The sequence below is a fragment of the Dipodomys merriami genome, unplaced genomic scaffold (genome assembly GCF_024711535.1).
Source record: "Dipodomys merriami isolate MVZ:Mamm:240054 unplaced genomic scaffold, mDipMer1.0.p SCAF_10, whole genome shotgun sequence".
Taxonomy (NCBI): Eukaryota; Metazoa; Chordata; class Mammalia; order Rodentia; family Heteromyidae; genus Dipodomys; species Dipodomys merriami.
This window is the reverse complement of record NW_027202271.1, coordinates 32,030,726-32,049,892: the sequence shown is the minus strand read 5'-3', so window position 1 is coordinate 32,049,892 and position 19,167 is coordinate 32,030,726. Positions and strand designations below refer to the sequence as shown.

The 19,167-nt window shown below is 35.0% G+C and overlaps 1 protein-coding gene across 1 annotated transcript in view; it reads right to left on the bottom strand.

The window, feature by feature from the left end:
* The window catches only part of Trhde (thyrotropin releasing hormone degrading enzyme), a 378,190-nt gene that overhangs the window by 174,581 nt on the left and 184,442 nt on the right, over positions 1-19,167 (bottom strand). Inside the window, exons 4-5 of the mRNA XM_069988744.1 lie at positions 5,698-5,852; positions 2,674-2,787 (exon numbers count right to left, since the gene is read on the bottom strand). Coding sequence (XP_069844845.1) covers positions 2,674-2,787; positions 5,698-5,852 — 269 coding nt within the window. The remainder of the gene's footprint in view (positions 1-2,673; positions 2,788-5,697; positions 5,853-19,167) is intronic.

Below are 19,167 nucleotides of genomic sequence, written 5' to 3'. Positions count from 1 at the left end.
TAGGTCAACCTATATCCTTGTTTTAGCATTTTGTTATTTCCTTTCCCCTCCCCAAGTTAGAAAAATGTATATACAAGACAAAGGGCACCAGAATCAAATACAGTGAAAACAGGGATTATAACATGGGGAAAGAACATACAATAGAAAAAATTTAAAAAAAACAGCAATAAAGATAAAACCTGTGTTCCATATTTTCTTGACCCATTCAACTACTGAGGGGCATCTGGGTTGGTTCCATATCTTAGCTATGGTGAATAATGCTATGATAAACATCGTTGTGCTGGTAGCTTTAGTATGGCCTTGTTTGTGCATTTGGGTAAATGCCCAAAAGTGGGATTGCTGGGTCATAGGGGAGCTCTATGTGGAGTCTTTTGAGGAACCTCTATACTGCTTTCCAAAGTGGTTGAACAAGTTTACATTCCCACCAACAATAAAGTAGGGGTTGCACTTTGGCCACATCCCCTCCAGCATCTGTTGTTATTAGATCTCTTGAATATAGCCATTCTAATTGGGGTGAGGTGGAATCTCAATATTGTTTTGATTTGCATTTCTTTTATGGCTAGGGAGGTTGAGCATTTCTTCATGTGTCTATTAGCCATTCTTATTTCCTTCTCAGAGAAAGTCTCTCTTTAAGTCTTGAGCCCATTTATTAATCAGGCAGTTGTTTCTTTGAGGATTTGTTGTTGGGGGAGTTAATTTTTTTAAGTTCGAAGTATATTTTAAATATGAGACTCTTGTCCGTTGTATGGCTAGTGAAGATCTTTTCCCAATCCGTGGGCTTTCTATTGATCTTGCTAGCTATGTCCATGCAGACGCTCTGCAGTTTCATGCAATCCTATTTGTTGAAACTTTCTTTGATTTGTCGTGTTTCTAGGTCTTTATTAAGAAAAGTTTGGCCTATGCCAAGGAGCCTTAGAGTTTCTCCTATTCCTTCCAGTAATGTTTTCAGGGTGTCTGCTTTTCCTTCGAGGTCTTTGATCCATTTGGAGTTGATTCTGGTGCAGGGTGGTCAGAAAGAACAACACCATCCCATTTGTTAGGAAATGGAAAAACTTGGAAAAAATAATATTAAGTGAAATAAGCCAGACCCAAAGAAACATAGGTCCCATGGTTTCCCTTGTTTGCAATAACTAGTATATGTTGAGGATAATTTTACCTGCTTGTCTGTCTGTATATCTGAACATATAAAATGATGCTAAGCAAAATGAACCCCAAGATAGGAACACAAGAGGTTTTATCTTTATCACAGTTGTTTTTAATGTACTATGTGATTTTTTTTGTTTCTTTTGTATGTTCTTTCCACACAGTACAATCCCTGTTTTTACTATATTTGATTCCTGTGCCCTTCATCTTGTATATACATTTTTCTAACTTAGGGAGGGGAAGGGAAATAACAAAATGCTGAAACAGGATACAAGTTGGCCCATTGTAACAAAGAGATGTACAAGACACTATGTTGCAAACAAACTTTACATCTTGGGAGGCGGAGGGAGGAGTTGGGGAGTTGGGAGGTGGTGAGGGAAGGGATGTTAGGGGAAAAAACAAAAAAAAGGGAGTAACAATGCTAGATAGGAAATATACTCATTACCTTACTCATGTAACTGTAACCCCACTGTACAGTGTCTTTAGACCGAGATTCATATATATATACACTCGCACACCTTTTCTTCCCAGACTGGCTTCAGACCAGATCTCAAGACTCCTGAGTTGCTAGGATTATAAGCATGAGCGCTCAGAGCCCAACTCACATGAGATTTTTATACATCTAATATACATTCTGTATTTAGGTGAAGAACACAAATCACAGTCATATTAGATCTGATACCTTTGTAAAAATATTTTGCAGAAAAGCTATGTTCATAATTCAAATAAAAAATAATGAAAAGTATATGAAACTCATTCCATGTACTCTTATACTAAGTTAAGTACTTTGAAACTGAAGATACATGACTATCCTTAAAACTATCAAAATCTAGGTTTCCCAGAAAGGAATTCTTAAAGAAAAAAAAAGACTATCAAAATCTGTCAATTTTCACTCCATGTATAATTCTGTTGATTACTTTTTGATCTAACATGTATTTTTTGTAATGATGAATATAAAGGATTTCATTACAAGTAACTGGATGAGCTAAAAAATAACTTACCTGTATGTGCAATGTCATTTGTAATAAGAACGTTTATTAATATTGAGACATAATGAAATAATAAATCAGTAATAATCTACAGCATAATGAAAATTTTAATGTGGAGTCAAAGTCATCTAAAATCAAAAGATACTTTTGGAAATATTTCAGTAACCTTAAGGTTTTAAGTTACACATTTATGAGATCCTTCACATAGTATTGTGTGGTACTGGTGGTTTTCCTTCAAAGTTTTATAAAGGCATTTTAATTCATTTTGACATCCTAATGAATTGCAAATGAGTTTTTGAAATTGCACATACATAGATGAATGAGAGTTGAAATACATAAAATATGGACAAACTTCATGTACATAATTAAGATATATTAATATGGTATTATTGCTATAATAAGTTAACATTTTCTTTACCCAACAAGAATCAGTTGAATTTATGGTAGAGAACTGATAGGGTGATTTATGGATAATCTCACATTTCATGCTCAGATCAATGTTCTACTGAGATTCCAAAGGATTAGAGGAAGGTGAACTTACCATGTTCCAGCCAGGGTAGAGGTAGTCTGTACCCACAAATTCAAAGTAGTGAGCAAAACCTTCCTTCAACCACACATCTTCCCACCAAACAGGAGTCACAAGGTCACCAAACCACTGTAGTAACAAAAGAAATGGCCATCAGATGAAATTCCATTTATCTCACACCAAGTTTACCTAACATGTATTACATAATAATTACCATAGCTGGAGGTCAATCCTCAACAGATTTTGTGATCTCAAAATGTGTTGTGGTAAGACTGCATTGCTTTATTTGACTATTTATTTATTTATATTTTATAAATGCATTCAGAAAAGAACAAAAAAGAATTCTTCATAACCAAAGGACTCAAGAGGGGAAATAGATGACAACTATTTTCAAATATTTGAAGATCTATTACATAGAAAAAGAAAAGGCTTGTTTCTTGTGACCCTACAATAAGGAACAACTTGGGAATACTGAATGTAAATTAGAACTGGTAAATGGCTGCTGAAAGTGTAAGAAAGTCTCTGAGTGATTAAAGTAGCCTGATATGGGAAATGATGTCTTGAGAGGCAGTGAATGACTCATCACAAGAGGTCCTAGAACCATTGTCCCCAAGTGGCAGAGCAACTCAGAGGATTCCTTGATTGGCCTCACTGAAAGCTTCAATGGTCCTCAAAAACTGACTCTCCAAGATGGGTCGACCAAAAAGCAATTCTGTCTCTCAGATTATTTCGTGATATATAATGTTGAATTTTTTGGGGGGAGGAGATCTGGTCGTGGGGCCTGAACTCTGGGCCTGGGCGCTGTCCCTCAGCTCTTCAGCTCAAGGATAGTGCTCTACCACTTGAGCCACAGTGCCACTTCCAGCTTTTTTTTCTGCTTATGTGGTGCTGAGGAATCGAACCCAGGGCCTCAGACATGTAAGGCAAGCGCTCTACCACTGAGCCACCTTCCCAGCCCTAATGTTGAATTTTCAATGGGTGTTTTATAAAAAGCTGCATTACTCTGGAACTCTTGTTTATTTTAGGAAAATGAATTCTTTCCTTTTTGTTTCATAAAAGAATATATTACAAGCTAGGAACTATCTTAATCATTTGAGATTCAGTGATAAAGAATTGGATTATGTCCCTTCTCATACAGGTGATAATTTATTGTGGAAGTGGGAAATATGAGATGAAGAAGGAGATTAATAAAGCAAAATAAATATGATGACACTTTGGGGAAAAACAAAAGAGGGAGGTAACAATGCTCGACAGGAAATGTACTCATTATCTTACTCAGGGAACTGTAACCCTTCTGTATAAAACCTTGGGCAAGAGGTTTCCAAGCAGATGAAAATAAACCTTACTGTAAAAACTCTAGGTGGGAATGAGCTCTCCAAGAAGTGGAAGATCTGTGAGACTACCATATATTAGAACAGGATGGAGCAAGGACAAGAAAGGCCTTAAAGGCAGATGAGTACAAGATGAAAAACAGCTTTCACAGTAACAATAAAGAGCTCACTCCTAAGTATTTCAATATTAACAATATAATATCACTTCTTCCAGGAATCTCTAGCTATGTTGATGACAACTAAAGCTTTGTTGTCACTTGTTTAATTTTTAGCCAAAAATTAATAACTAACAACCTTTGCTTAAACTTGCAACAGCAAACAGGTGGGAAAGGAAAGCAATGCCAAAATTAGCATGACAGTGATAGTGACAATTATTCCTAGTTTCTCCTGTTTTCTGATCTATTACTTCATAGTAAGAAATCTACTACCACTAAGATTTTATAAGCAATTAACTCATAATATTAAACAATATAAAACAAGAAAAAATCAAAGTCTCTGAACAATTACAGCATTATCAGTGTGCCTTCACTCCAACAGAAATGTACATCTAACTTGCTGCTTATAGAAATATTCAGAGGAGTTTGATTTTTGCATCTGAGTTGTAAGGCTTAATGGAAGTCACGCTCTTTAGCCAGAAGAGAAGCCCAAGTTTTATCTGTAATTGTTCATTCGATTTTCTAAAGTAAGAAACACATCTCATCTGGTCAACATGACAGATATAAACATTCTACAAGTTCACTGCAAAAGGCTGACATTTAGGTAAATGCTCACATAGCTTGAACCAATCCATCATTAAGTCAGATTCATGTATTAGCATTTAACAGTTCACATTTTTTTCCACTGACAAAATTATCCATACCATTCTTTCTTTGGTCTTTCTAGCTTTTAAAAAATTCTTTAGGTTTACAAATTTAAAAATCATGCTGTATTACAGTGAAATTTTGGTGGTTTTCAGTTAAAAACCATGCATATTTACTAGAAATCAGGAAAGGTATTCCTTTCTATTAATAAGCACATCTATTTTAAGTGTGTGTTTTGCCACTAAAATCAAGATTTAGATTAGCAGTGAAACTAAATTTCTCTAATACTTTCCACTCATTTTAAGAAAGTGCATAAAATCAAAATGAAATTAATTTTATCTCAGCTTCACTACAAAGCTGACTAATTTACATATGAATTTCTAAACATGCCAAGGAAAAAAATAACAATCATTTGAGAACAAAGAATTTATGGCTGAGTTAGTAAAAGGCTTCCTAAGTGTCTATGGCATGGGAAAAGGGGAATAACAAATTGATTTTGGCAAAAGCAAATTTTGACACGTACACAAAACTCAGCTGCATCTTGAGACATTACACTAAATCATTGCCATCATGACACTTACCATAGACACACACTAATAATCACCAGGAAGAGGGGTGGGGGAACCAGATAGGAAAGAAAACAGCAACCAGATGAGGTTCCAAAGGTGTGGCTGGGCAGTGGAAATGTCAGTCATTTCCCAGTTCATATAAACTGAATGACATTTGTTTTCCAATAAGATCTGTTTATGTGTTTGTGTTTGTGGTGTCACGTGGGAAATAAAAGTACGCCATGCTTGGTATAAAACTTAATAGGGAGAGTAATAATTCATCTCTTCTAATTGAGGGATCTGAAATCATTCTAGAGAGTTGGTATATGATACTTACACCTGATCCTTTTATTCTCATACCTGGTGACATATCTCATGAACAATGACCATGGTGACATCCAGCAAATAAGAAATAGATGAAACACTGGGATCCAGCAGTATTCTTTGCTCCACAAAAATACTTAGTCCCCAGTTCTCCATAGCAGCATACGGATGCTTAGGCACAGCTAAAAGATCTAGAAACAGAATAAAACAGTTCCATAGGCTTTAACACACACGCACACACACGCACCAGATTCTAAAGTTTCATCACCTAAATAAGTCCAGAAACCTAATGAAAAAGGATGCTTAGCTTGTTTTTAGTAGTTTTTTGGCATGTACCTTCAACAATCTGCCATTTCTGCGTGACGGCAGAAACACAGACTAGCACTAGAAATATTGCTAAAACCCACTCCCTTCAGTTCACGTTCTGGCCCAGTACTATCAGTGGCTGCAAGTATGGGCATCCTGACTGAAGGGACTCCATCCTGATCAGTTTCAGAAAGTGGAGGAAGCAAGCGCAGGAGTGCATAGAGCACTCAATGCAGTAAATATTACATCCTTAATTTTATCTCAATATTGTCCAAAAGAAATCACTTTATACAGTTTTTAAATATGGCATAATCTTTCAATGCTATGTTCTAGTGTGTCTTCCCAGTCCGATTAAAAATAAAATGGTCCACGTAAATGCAGCTTACAGAGAAGGCTATGACAGTGGCTATAGTGGCACTGTATAGTGAGGGACTTTAGAGAAGCCCTGGACTCTGCTAAGTATGTGACATCTGTAAATCACTTAATTTGTTTTTCTTCTTACTTTTCCAGAGCTGAAGACTGAACTCAGGGCCTAGCAATTGTGAGGCAAGTACACTTCCACTGAGCTAACTCCCCAACCCCAGAACAAATTTGATATATTTTTGTTTGTTTATGGGGTATCAAGGAATCCAACTCAGGGGTTCATGCATGTTAGGCAAGAACTCTACTGCTAAGTCACCTTCTTAGCCTTTCACTTAGTTTCTTGAGATCCCAAGTCCCTCACCTATACAGTAGGGTTATTGCCCTTATCTCTAAAATGCCTTGTAACCTCAAAATTCTATGATTAGATAATTCTAAAATTTGTGTTCATATTAACTCTACTTGTGGTGACACACACACAAAAAAGTTCCTGCTTTGATAGACTCCATCTACTCCAGACACATAGCAATGATGAATAAAATATCAAAAAAAGAAAAGTAAAATTTTTTTTTAAATTCCAGGCTCAACACATAAAACAAACCCCAAATCTCTGCCTGGACCAGAAATGGCACAGAAATGCAAAGTGGCAATAGTATGCAAAGCCACAGGCCTGCTGGGTTCTGGCTCCAGAAGCAACTGGGAACTGGCTCTGACAGGACCCACTAAAGCCAAGAGAACTAAAGCCAAGCTGACTGCCTGATACCCAGGGTGGAGGTAGGGCAGACATGCTCATAAGAAGCCCAAAATAGCTCTTGCTCATTGCTTCCTGGGAAAGCTAGCAAGTGACCTGGTAGGGATTTGAATCCTGTAGCCTGGCTCCAGAGCCTCTGCCCTTAATCCTTGTATCTCAGCCTCTGACCCAGTGCTTCCACATCTCAATAAAAATCTTGGAGCACCGCCCTCCAATCCCACACATAAATCATGTAAGAATGTTCATTTTGATATTGTTTGTAAAAGGAATGTGAAACAGCTTTCAGCAAAATAATGGAAACAGAAACAATGGAAGAGTTGCATAAAGAAATGCTAGACACCAAGCAAAGTAAGTGACCTCACCTCAAGATTATAACACAAATAATATCCCTGTGGAAAATTTGAGAAATGTAATATTGAGGAAAGAACCATACATTACTCTAAAAAAAAAAGCAGAATAATACCATGTGCCACAGATAGAGAGTAAGGATGAAACAATATGCAAACACACAAAGCAATGATAAAAGATCAAAGCCAGGATCATGATTCCTTCAGGGAAGAAAGGAAAAGCAAAAGATGAGGGAGATTCTCAAATAATTTAGTATGAATGCCTATAATATTTATGTTTTCAAGTTGGTTATGGATACTTCGGTACAAAAGGAAGGTATTGTTGATTCATTTATATGTACAATAAATAGTCTACAATGAATAAAACAATAAGATAATCAATAGTGTAAAACCTTATTGTATATGGTTGATTTTTATTTATCTTCAACAAATATCATCTCAACATAGATGATCATACTTTATATTAAGAATGAAGGCATGACATTTATAATACACTCAAAAAAAATAAAATTAGAGTAAATAAATAAAGGATAAAAAGTGACATGAGGGAGGGAAAACAATCTGAGAATATTGGAAAACTTGCATTTGAGGAGGGCTCCAAACAGATACATACAATTTCAACAGACAGACAGAGGTCACTACTATGTGTCACCTTTGTCTGTCACCAGTGGATGGCCATGTTTGGAGGAACACATGAACACTTGAACAAGGATTTGGAAGCAAGCCTGTGGCCAAGCAGAGACTCATATATTCTCTAGTCCTCCGACAGCTGAGTTAAGTCAGATCAAGCCACACACTTAGTTCAAATGGCTGAGAGAGAAGACTTCAAACAGAAGAACCAGAGCTAGGAGTTTGGAATAAAAAAGAAAGATGAACCTAGGGGGCAAAATTTTAAACAGCAAAAACCTAGACTAGCAGAATAAAAACAGTTATGGTGAGAGAGCATTTGCTGGGTGGTGCCAAAGGTAGCAGGCATTGATGACTTAAGCGAAGAACTGGTTTCCTGCTGATATCCAGAAGGATCAAGTCACAAAAGTCAAGTCTGTGTAATGAGGTTAGAGATCAAGCAAGCAAGCACTTTTCAGCAGATGCAGCCACATTCAGATCAAGTGATTGAAGAAGAGAATAAAACACATCAGAACCTGTAACAGGGGGTAGCTTTTTATATAGACATACTTTAAAATAGGAAACCATATTTGTAGATATCAAAAGATGGGGAAAATGTTATAACTGTAGGTTATAATACTGCAGATACAATTATTTTGAAACAAAGACTTAGATTACACTATTGAATAATGCATGTTTGTTTTGTCTAATTTTAAAGATGATGTACAGAGGGGTTACAGTTACATAAGTCAAGTAATGAGTACATCTCTAATAGGTTTATTGCAAAGTACTGGAGAATTTGGTCAAATCACCATAGAGAAATATTTCTGCTGTGCTTCTATGTATAATAACATAAGAAACCTCATGTGATAGCTTTACAATCTAAGAGTAACCTACCAAGAATACATCCACATAAAAAGCTTTTAAGCCAGTGCTGTTAGATTAACTTCCAATAAATAAGAACTGGGAACAATCCAAACGTCTAGCAAAATACTACTTACCAGTAACAAGAAATAAATTATCAAACAAGCCACAATGTGGGTGATTCTCAAATTGTTACAGTATATGGTAAACATAAACAGTATATGGTAAACATAATTTGTAGAAATCTCAGAAAATACAAATTAATCTGTGGTGTCTGAAAGCAGATAAGTGGCTTCCTTGGAAGAGGTATAGGAGGAGTTACAACCTAATTATAAGAAAGCCTTGGATATGTTCCTTATGAAGAACATGTTTATGTGTATATGTTAGAACTTCAATTCTACACTGCACATATGAACAATACATTATATGTCATTCTATCAATGAAGTGTTAAAAAAATCTAGGCTCATAACAGACATACTCGCTTCCTTATTTAAAGCAAATAAAATTTATTTGTAACGAGTTAAATTATTTTATTCTTAAAAAATATAGTCAGGTGACAGTGGCTCATATCTGTAATCCTAGCTGCTCAGGAGGCTGAGATATGAGGACTGTGGGTTCAAAGCCAGCCCAGGCAGAAAAGTCCCTGAGAGAATCTTAATTTCCAATTAACCACTCAAAAACCCGAAGTACCACGGTGGTTCAGAGAGATAGAATGCTAACCTTGAGCTCTTTTGCTCAAGGACAAGACTCAGGCCCTGAGTTCAATAAAGTAATAACCGACAATAAAGTAATAACCCAAAGAGACTATATCCATTAGAATTGGCACCTATAATTCTTTAATATACCTTCAGAAGGAAGTTCTGAGAGCCAATGGCTCATGCCTGCATTCCAACTGCTCAGGAGGCTGAGATCTGGAAGACTGTGGTGAGTAGAAAAGTAGGAAAGTCTCCAAAATAACCAGATTAAAAAAACAAAAACAAAAACAAAATAAAAACAGTAACCTATACTCAACTCTAGGCATTCACACACAGACAGACTAAAGGAGGATACTAGTAGGTGAGGAATGACCCAAAGGTGTCATTCTCCATATAAAACACTATTCATTTAAACAAATTCTAGAAAATAGAAACAGGTGTTAGTTATGTTGGTGGTTGTAGTAATGGTGTGTGTTGGGTTATTTGTTCGTTTTTGTTTCCTTTTCTTTTTCTGCTTCTTAGGAGGAGCAAAAAAAGGGGGGTGGTTGAAAAAGAGGGAGAAGGTTGCAATCATGGTATTCAGTGTACACTATATGGAAAATGAATGGTGCAACTTGTGGGCAGGTAATGGGTGACATTGTCCACAAAAAATATGTACACATTACCTAAATTGTAAAATAGTAACCCCTCTGTACAACACATAAATAATAATAAAGTTATATTTACGAAAAAAAAACAGCATTGGGAGCATGGCTGAAGAGGTAGAATGTTAGCTAAACAAACAATCCAAACAAAGCAAGAGACCTTGAGTTTAAACCTTAATCCCACCACGGCAATCAAAAGTCAGAACTAAGAAAACTCTAATGATTCAGAATCTAATTTACTAAGAATTTCAAAGAAAATTCTAGATAAACTTATTGGTAGGAGTATACTTCTAAATAATTACTACAGCCAAAAAAACCCCCAAACAAACAAAAAGTACCTCTCAACAGGAAAAGCATACATAAAACTTGTGAATGTGATAACATAAATTCTATTACCTGCTCCCACCTGCTCTCAGTGCACTACAATTTTTTCTGCTATCTAGCTATAAATAACTGAAATCACAGTATCTCCAGACATTTCTCACTCTTCATCTTTCTGGTGTTGTTGACAATTGCCATATTCTTGATTAGTGCATATACAAACTAGATACATGCTGTTTTTATACTATTTCCCCGATTAACCCTTATGATTCTGTTTCCTTGATATTTTCATTTGCACATCATTCTCTGACTCTTGAAAATCAAAACCCCCAGACTTTCCACCTGCAGTTACTATGGATTTTTCATTTTTTTCATGACTAGGGTTTAAACACACCCAAAATTCACATTTTAAAAATAATCTCCATTTTGAAGTTGGTCACAACAGCTCAGGAGACAGAAATCACGAAGATTGCATTTTGAGACCTACTAGGGCAAAAAAAAAAGTTAAAGAAATCTCATCTCAATCAATAAACTGTTTGTGGTGGGTCAACCCTATGATCTCAGCTGTGGTAGAAGGATCACAGACCTAGAAAAAACATAAAATCTTACCTGAAAAACAAAAATTAAATATGAAAAGGGATGGAGCAAGGCTTCCACAGAAAGAATACTTAACAAGAAAGCCCAAGACCCTGAGTTCAAATCTCAGAACACCTTCCAAATAAATTTTTAAACAAAATCTTCATTGTGGTGATCTGAGGTGGTAGAGCATTCCAGGAAATGATTGCATCATAAGATTCTGTCTTCATGAGTAGATTAGTACCTCATAAAAGGCCTTCACAGAACTTTACTCAGTCTGTCCCAATATTTTGTTTTGTTTATGAGGTAGGTGGCCTAGGCTTGATTAAATTCCCTGTGGAATCAAATGCATCGCAGGTTGTCTCAAGTTAAAAAAAAGAATTCTTGTCTTTGAATGAAGATGAAGTTTAGGTTAATTTGTTGAATCAGGCAATCTGGTTTCTGAACTGAAATTTCACTGTTTAAAGCAGTAGAGGAACTATGTAAGAATGAAACAAATAATCACAGAACATGCTTGCCCTTATTATCATTTAGGAACCTACAAGAAACTTAAGGAAATCACAGCCACAAATTAAAAAAAAAAGATTTTGTCTATGTCATGACTAACACTTGCACAGAACTCTAACAAGACTCATTTTTATTCATGTTTAAGTAAAAAAAATTAGCCTGGTATTAGTAGCCCAAGCTTGGAATTTTAACTACTCAGGAGGCTGAGATCTGAGAATCATGGTTCAAAGCCAGTCTATAAGGAAGTCTGTGAGAATCAATCCTCAAACAGCAGAAGGGGAGCTGTGGCTCAAGTAATAAAGCTCTAGCATTGAGAAAAGAACACAATCAGGGACAGTGAACACAGGCCCTGAGTTCAAGCTTCAGGACTAGCACACACACTACACACACACACACACACACACACACACACACACACACACACACACACACACACACACACACATACTATCCTTCTTTCTTTTAGTGCATATTGTGAAGATTTTTACTCATGAACAGGTTAAATTCTGAATGACTGTTTTCATGTTCACTTGCTAAAGAAAAGTCTAAAATATGCTATTCTTGGATGCATTCCCAAAAACTATGAGTCACTTCTTCAAAGTTTTAAAGCAAAATATATTTTTCTTTGGGTGGGCCTTCTACTTGAGCATCTTTCATTCAAAAAAGACTAGTTTAAGCTCCACATTTTGGCCTATAACAGAATTTTCATCAGCTATGCTTGTACTCACAAGCTTAGCTTTTTAGTTCTCAAACTTTAGTGTTCTCCAGAATTAGTATGAGTCCATACATAATATGCAGTCAATGTTTTGCTGATGCTCCTTTCACATACTCAAAAGATTGTTTTTTTTTATTTCTGCAATCACTTTTCCTCAACACTCTCTGATTACTGCCAATTGCAAAAACGGAATGCATTTTATGTATTGCTTGATTTTCTTTTCCTCTGAAAAAAAAATTTCTATGCCACAGAACTTTTCCATATCTACAAGAAACATTTGTCACTTTCTTCGACATTTAATTTTAAAAACTACCCCTACTTTAATTCCCATCCAATTATGTGTTACATAGTACACTTCCTTTATTTTGCATATAGCATGCTCAAAACTCATAATCATTTCTTTGATGGATATGGTTAGGCACAAACTTAGAAGACACACCAAATGACCTTTTTTCTGCTATTGACAATCCAAGTTGAATGATTCTTGTTATATAACAAAGATTTTCCAAGATAAGTATGGAAATGCAGATTGAATAGAAGTATTTCCAAATTAAGGTTCCAAAAACAATGTATTTTTGTTTACCCCCCTCAAATAAATACTACTACTTAATATATGCCAAACTGATTTGCATACTTAAAACATAAACCTTGAACAAGAAGACATAAACTTGCACAGTGCCTTAAAAACCGTAGGAAATGCAAACACATGAAAATGCCCATTCATTATTGACACATATAAAGGCAATGATACATTATAGAACATGTGCTATGACAAGCACATAGCATAATAGATATAGCATAGAGGAGCAATAAAAAGAACTCACTGCTACGACTTCAGGAAACATCAGTCAGATCTCTGCCCTTCATTTTCCTCACCTACAAGATGGAGATATACCTACTTCCTAACATTTTGCAGGATTTATGTGAGAACTCTTGTTGAAAAACAATTCTCAAGCATCTTTCACATTTCTATATTGTTCCTTATTCCATACTTCCTGTTTAAGGATGGTTATATAGCAAAAACAGAGATATGTCCTCCCCAAAGCCAAAGATCAGGCATCTGTATTATCACTTATAAAGAAACCAGGTGTCTTTGGCTCAGAGAATTGAAATTTAAGGCAGAAGAGAGATTAAAATAATGAGATTTCTTAGCCTCAGAATCACTCGCCTGGGTTGTAACCAATATTACACTGTGTTGTACTTAGTGGTTTGGGTTCAGGGAACTGGTAAAGAAATGAAGACACTCTGGCTACTATCATATGTAGAATAATAAAGTCTTTAATTTCTAATCCAGGAGTCTCATGTCTTCTGCAATTGTTCAGGAAAGAAGGTTAGGGTGACTGGTTCAGATTGCAATAGATGAAGGCAAAGTCTCCATAATTCTTAATGATTTCACTCATTCAATGTGCCTAGAACTCTGCCTAGGTTTGTAGCATAAGAAAAATTCATTTTTTAAGAAACTTATTGTATGTTGACATTTTATATGTTTAGTAGGAGCTAATGGTTATAATCAACATGTCTATGTTTTATTATTTTTATCATAATTAATAATTCATATTACTGTATAGAAGTCCCTAATACTGACATAAGAAAGTTAAAATAAAGTTCTACAGAAAGTCAATTATGACATCTGTTATTAGGAAATAAGTGGGAATCAATGTATATGTGAGATTAAGAAAAACAGAAGTTGAGGGAAAAAAATTAAGAAATTTGAAAAGAAGTTTTAGGAATTTCAAGGTTTTATTAAAAGATCAATCTCATGAGTCATAGCCAGGGATAAATGAGATGAGTTACTAGATATTCCCTGTTGTCACTGTACTGGATTTTGGTAACCTGTATCTTGTATATACATTTGCCTAATTTGAAGAGGGGAAGGGGAATAATAAAATGCTGAAACAAGGACACAAGATGACCCATTGCAACAATGATACTGGAAGTTAACTTCATGACATTGGAAGTGATATTGAAAATTAACTTTATAACTACAGGGGGGAAGGGAAGAGGAGTGAGAGATGTGGTGGAGGGAAGGGATAATGGGAGAACAGTTAGAGAAGGTGTAACAATGCTCAACAAGAAATGTACTCATTGCCTTACTCACATAACTGTAACCACTCTGTACAGCATCTTTACAATACAATAAAATAAAAAACATATTCAATAAATAATATCAGATAATTTTCCAAATAATAAAAAAGAGAAGTCCATCCAAGTACAGGAGGCTTTTAGAACACCCAACAGACTGGATCAAAAGATAATTTCCCACCATATTCTATGGTTAAAACACTAAGTACAAAGAACAAAGAATACTGAACATTGTAAGAGGAAAAGTCATATAACTTGCATTGGAAAAACCATCTGAATAACAGTAGAATTCTTAAAAGGAGGGAGAACTTGATCTGAAAGTTAACAACTGCAAATGTTGAATACTCTACCAGTAAATCTTTTCATTCATGACTGTAGGACAAATAAAACATCCCATGGTCAAAAAGGCAACTAAAACAATTCATGATTGGTAAACCAATACTACAGAAGGTACTCAAAAGCATTCTTCACACAGAAAATAAAAAGAAACATAAACCCTAAATTAGTGGAGAAATAAATTCCACCAGATGGGTTGCATAAGCAAAGGAGCAGGGTAAAAATCTAACATTAACATTTCAAAAATGGCAGGGATTATTGCATGCATACCATTCAATTTTAACATTCAATGCCAATTATCTCAATTCCCCAACTTCCACCCCCCCAAAAAAGCATATAATGGTGAGTTAGAATAAAAGGGAACACCTAACCACTTTATTTCTACTTAAAAAAATACATCGTACTAACAAAAATGAACATTGACATGGGGTAAAAGTTTTGAAAAAGAACTCTCAAATGAAATGGATCCTAAAAGCAGGTAACAGTAGCTATACTCATATCTACTACTGTAAACATCAAATCAAACTTACTCAGAAAAGACAGAACTCACTTCATATTAATAAACAATTCATCATGTGAATAATTGTGTATAAACCTTGTTGCACTCAACTTTGTCACCTACTACTGAAATAAAATACTTAGATTTTTGACAACTATTATGAAAATAAAACACTTAGAGATAAACACAATGATAGCATGATACTTCAATATCCCACTCTGACAAATGGCTAGTTCATCAAGGCAATAACTCAACAAAGAACCTTCATATTTAAATGACATTGGGTAGTTGCTTGAAACTACAGATAACACTGAACTTTGTGCTATCTCTCCAATACATGAATACCAGTGATAAAGTTTAATTTGTAAGAGATTAACAGCAATAACTAATTATAAAATAAAAGAATAACAAAGAAATGTGATGTCTGATTATTAGTCTTTGACTTGTGATGATATATTATTTTATACCTATGGAATGATATGAGACAAAATGAATGAAGTAGACAATGGACTACAATGGACTACTATGTATAAGTGCCATGTATATACCAGCATCCTCATTTCACAGTCAATATGGCTGATAACCTAGATAGCTGCTAAGAGACTAATGGAATTTCTCATCTAATACTTTTGAAGCCTAAATGACTTTAGGTATTTTAAATTACCAGGATGAAACAATTAAAGAGGCTATTAGAATCCTCTGCTAGAGGATTTTTTTTTGTTTTGCAGTCCTGAGCCTTGACAGGGCCTGGGTGTTGTCCTTAAGCTCCTTTTGCTCAAGACAAGTACTCTACCACTTGAGCTACAGCAGCACATTTAGTTTTTGGTTTGTTTTTTTTTCTGTGACTTTGGAGATAAGAGTCTCATAGACTTTTCTGCCCAGGCTGGCTTCATATTGCCTTCCTCAGATCTCAGCCTTCTGAATAGCTAGGACTACAGGCATGAGCCACCAGTGCCCAGCTAATCTATTTTTAATGAGGGCAATGCTAGAGAGGAACCATCCTACAGGATAGAACTTAGACATATCTCTTGTTTCAAAAGTCTCAGATCCCTCACAGTGGTTTTAGTGGTTTGGGTAAATCTAAAATCTTTTAACTGAAATTTACATATGTAGCAGAAGGGAGTTGAATGACAGCCCTGTTTATAAATGAGAATTCTTAACAATAAATGCATTTCCAAATCCATATGCACTTCAGGTGGTATTAGTACAAAGAATTGGCTTTCAAGGAAATTATTTAGGTTTGGTGGAGTGGAAACAAAGATCCATTGCTCCTTAAAGCCAATTCTTCTTAACATAAACTACTCATAGTACACACAATGTTCATCTAAAAGAAAATATGAACATATTTCAAAGAAAATAATGATAGTAGTTTACTCTAAAACTTTAAAACATTAATTTTTAGCAAATTCAAATACTTGTTGCATTCCCTGAGGAGAAGGAGGTGGTAAATTACTAATATCCTGTAGCTACTTGTTTTTTTTTTTTAAAATCACTTGCTGCATAATAAAATATTACCTGATACTAACTAGTGTCTCAACAATGAATAGATTTTCAAAGTGATATTAATAAAAACAGGAAATCCTAAAATTCTTTGTGAATTTTAAAGCTTCCTAGGGAAATCTCTGTGAGTGTGGGGTGATAATAGCATAAGGGAAGAAAAATGAAAGCATTTAAGATGGAGGTATAATGATAAAAGTAGAAAACATGGTAACATTGTTACTTTACTAAAATTAAAGCTAATGTGCCATTAATAGAACTAGCATAGAACCTTATCAATTATGCTCTTAGCCTGACTAGTTTTAAAAGACTTTATCTTCGTGTACTCCAATCCTATAGATTTACCATTTAAAATGTCATCAAGTCGATCCATGTCATGAAGAAAAATGAATGTCATGTCCCATTCAGATTGAATTATGTATCAGCTGGGAGGCATTCAACAAAATATGTACAATGTCTTTCATTATTGAAGGAACTTGATGCTTTGTTATAAATATCTTCTCAAGAGTATAAAGTAACTGTGACTTTTCCAGATTTTTACCCAGAAGGTTTCTCTGAGATTCTAGTCAACGCTTTTATTCAAAGCCCATTACTACTGCTCCACATATTCTCGACTTCAATTTATATTAGACCAAGAAATGAAACAAAAAAAAGAACTAATAACTTTTTCATGCTTCAGTATCTAATGTGTATCACGAAGTGATACTCCTAAAGCAAATTTTATAGGAAGCCAAGTATCTTGTTCCCATAAAAGGCAAATGCTAAGAGAAGGGGATTTTTTTTACTCATCATAAAATGTTCTTCCTAATGTAAATACTCTGGGAATTGGCATGATGGAAAATTGCCAGTAGCTGTTTTCCTAACACCATAGTTAATAGAGCATGAAAGTTCTATAGCTTGAAAGGACACATAACTGATCACAGTACACTTGCAGCAGGGAGACTACCATAAGGAAAATGATAACACCCTTCTCATTACGTGTTTTCTCTTGTGTTCCTAAAACACTATGCAAATTCTATATACTTGGGATCTGTTTAAACACTTATCACCCCTAATGCAAACACAATATGAAGTAGTACACTAAAATTCAGAGGTCCAAGAGAATGAAAGCATCTGTTGATGTTTTGCTATAGTGTTTGGGCTACCCTTCAGGCAGGCTAGGAAATGCTTCAAAATATGTGTGATACTCTGAGTGCTAACTACCTTGTATCTACCTCTCTGGGGATTACATACATATGAATATACAGCTACACAACACAGCAACATTCCAGTTATCAACAAGTTTAACAGATGACCAATGGTCCTCTATGATTATATTATATAGCAACACTGCAGCCAATTTAATTTATTAAAGCTCACCTTAGGATATTATAATAGTAACATCACTTAATGACACATTTCTCAGAATGTAGCCTATCATTAAATGACATATGACTGCAATAAATACATTTTCCATACACATATGTAATGTGTGTAATGTACCTAGGTCTAAATATTTATATAATATCCATGCTATATACATCTATTTTGTCTATATGTTATTATATAGTGCATCATATTACTTATATACACACTGAGATACATGCACAGGGTGTGTGTGTGTGTGTGTGTGTGTGTGTGAGAGAGAGAGAGAGAGAGAGAGAGAGAGAGAGAGAGAGAGAGAGAGAGAGAGAGAAGAGAGATGTAAAATTGAATTCAATTGAATTTCAGCAAATTAGTTGAATTTTGAGTCTATTACTCTAAGTTTATAATATATATAAACTCTAAGTTTATATATACTAGTAATAGCTATTACCTTTCAAAAGTCTTTCAGGAGCTCTCTAAATGGACTGTACAAATACTACATTTATTTTAATTTTTACAATTCTAATACCCTAGTTGTTTTGCTTCTGACTTATTGATCTCTGCTGAGTGTAAAATCATGTCCATTTGTGAGGGCTTATATAGGTTTTCATGCATAGTGTATCTTCTAGACGCAATACTTCCAAAGTACTTAGATTTTAGCATGTATTTTAATTGTTGCTATTTTATTGTGCTATAAAAATATGTCATACTATACATGCCATTTTGATAAAGTCAAAAATTAGCCAAGAAACTTCAAATTATTTTTCCATGCTAACGTTCAACTGAAAAAATTTAGCATTTGTTGATGGATGTGTGAAACAATACTTCTTGTTTCCAAATTTGAGAGCACCATTAAATTTAATGCCTGATTAAATAATCACATACACATGTACAGACAGACAGACAGACAGACAGAGAGTTCTCATTTATTATCCTGATGCATTAGATCTTGGAATGGATATGTAAAAGAATATTGTGTTCAGTAAGTCAAAAGGAGTCCTCAGTGTCTGAAGTCTAAAATAAAGGAAGGGAAAAGTTGGGGGAGAAGCAAATCA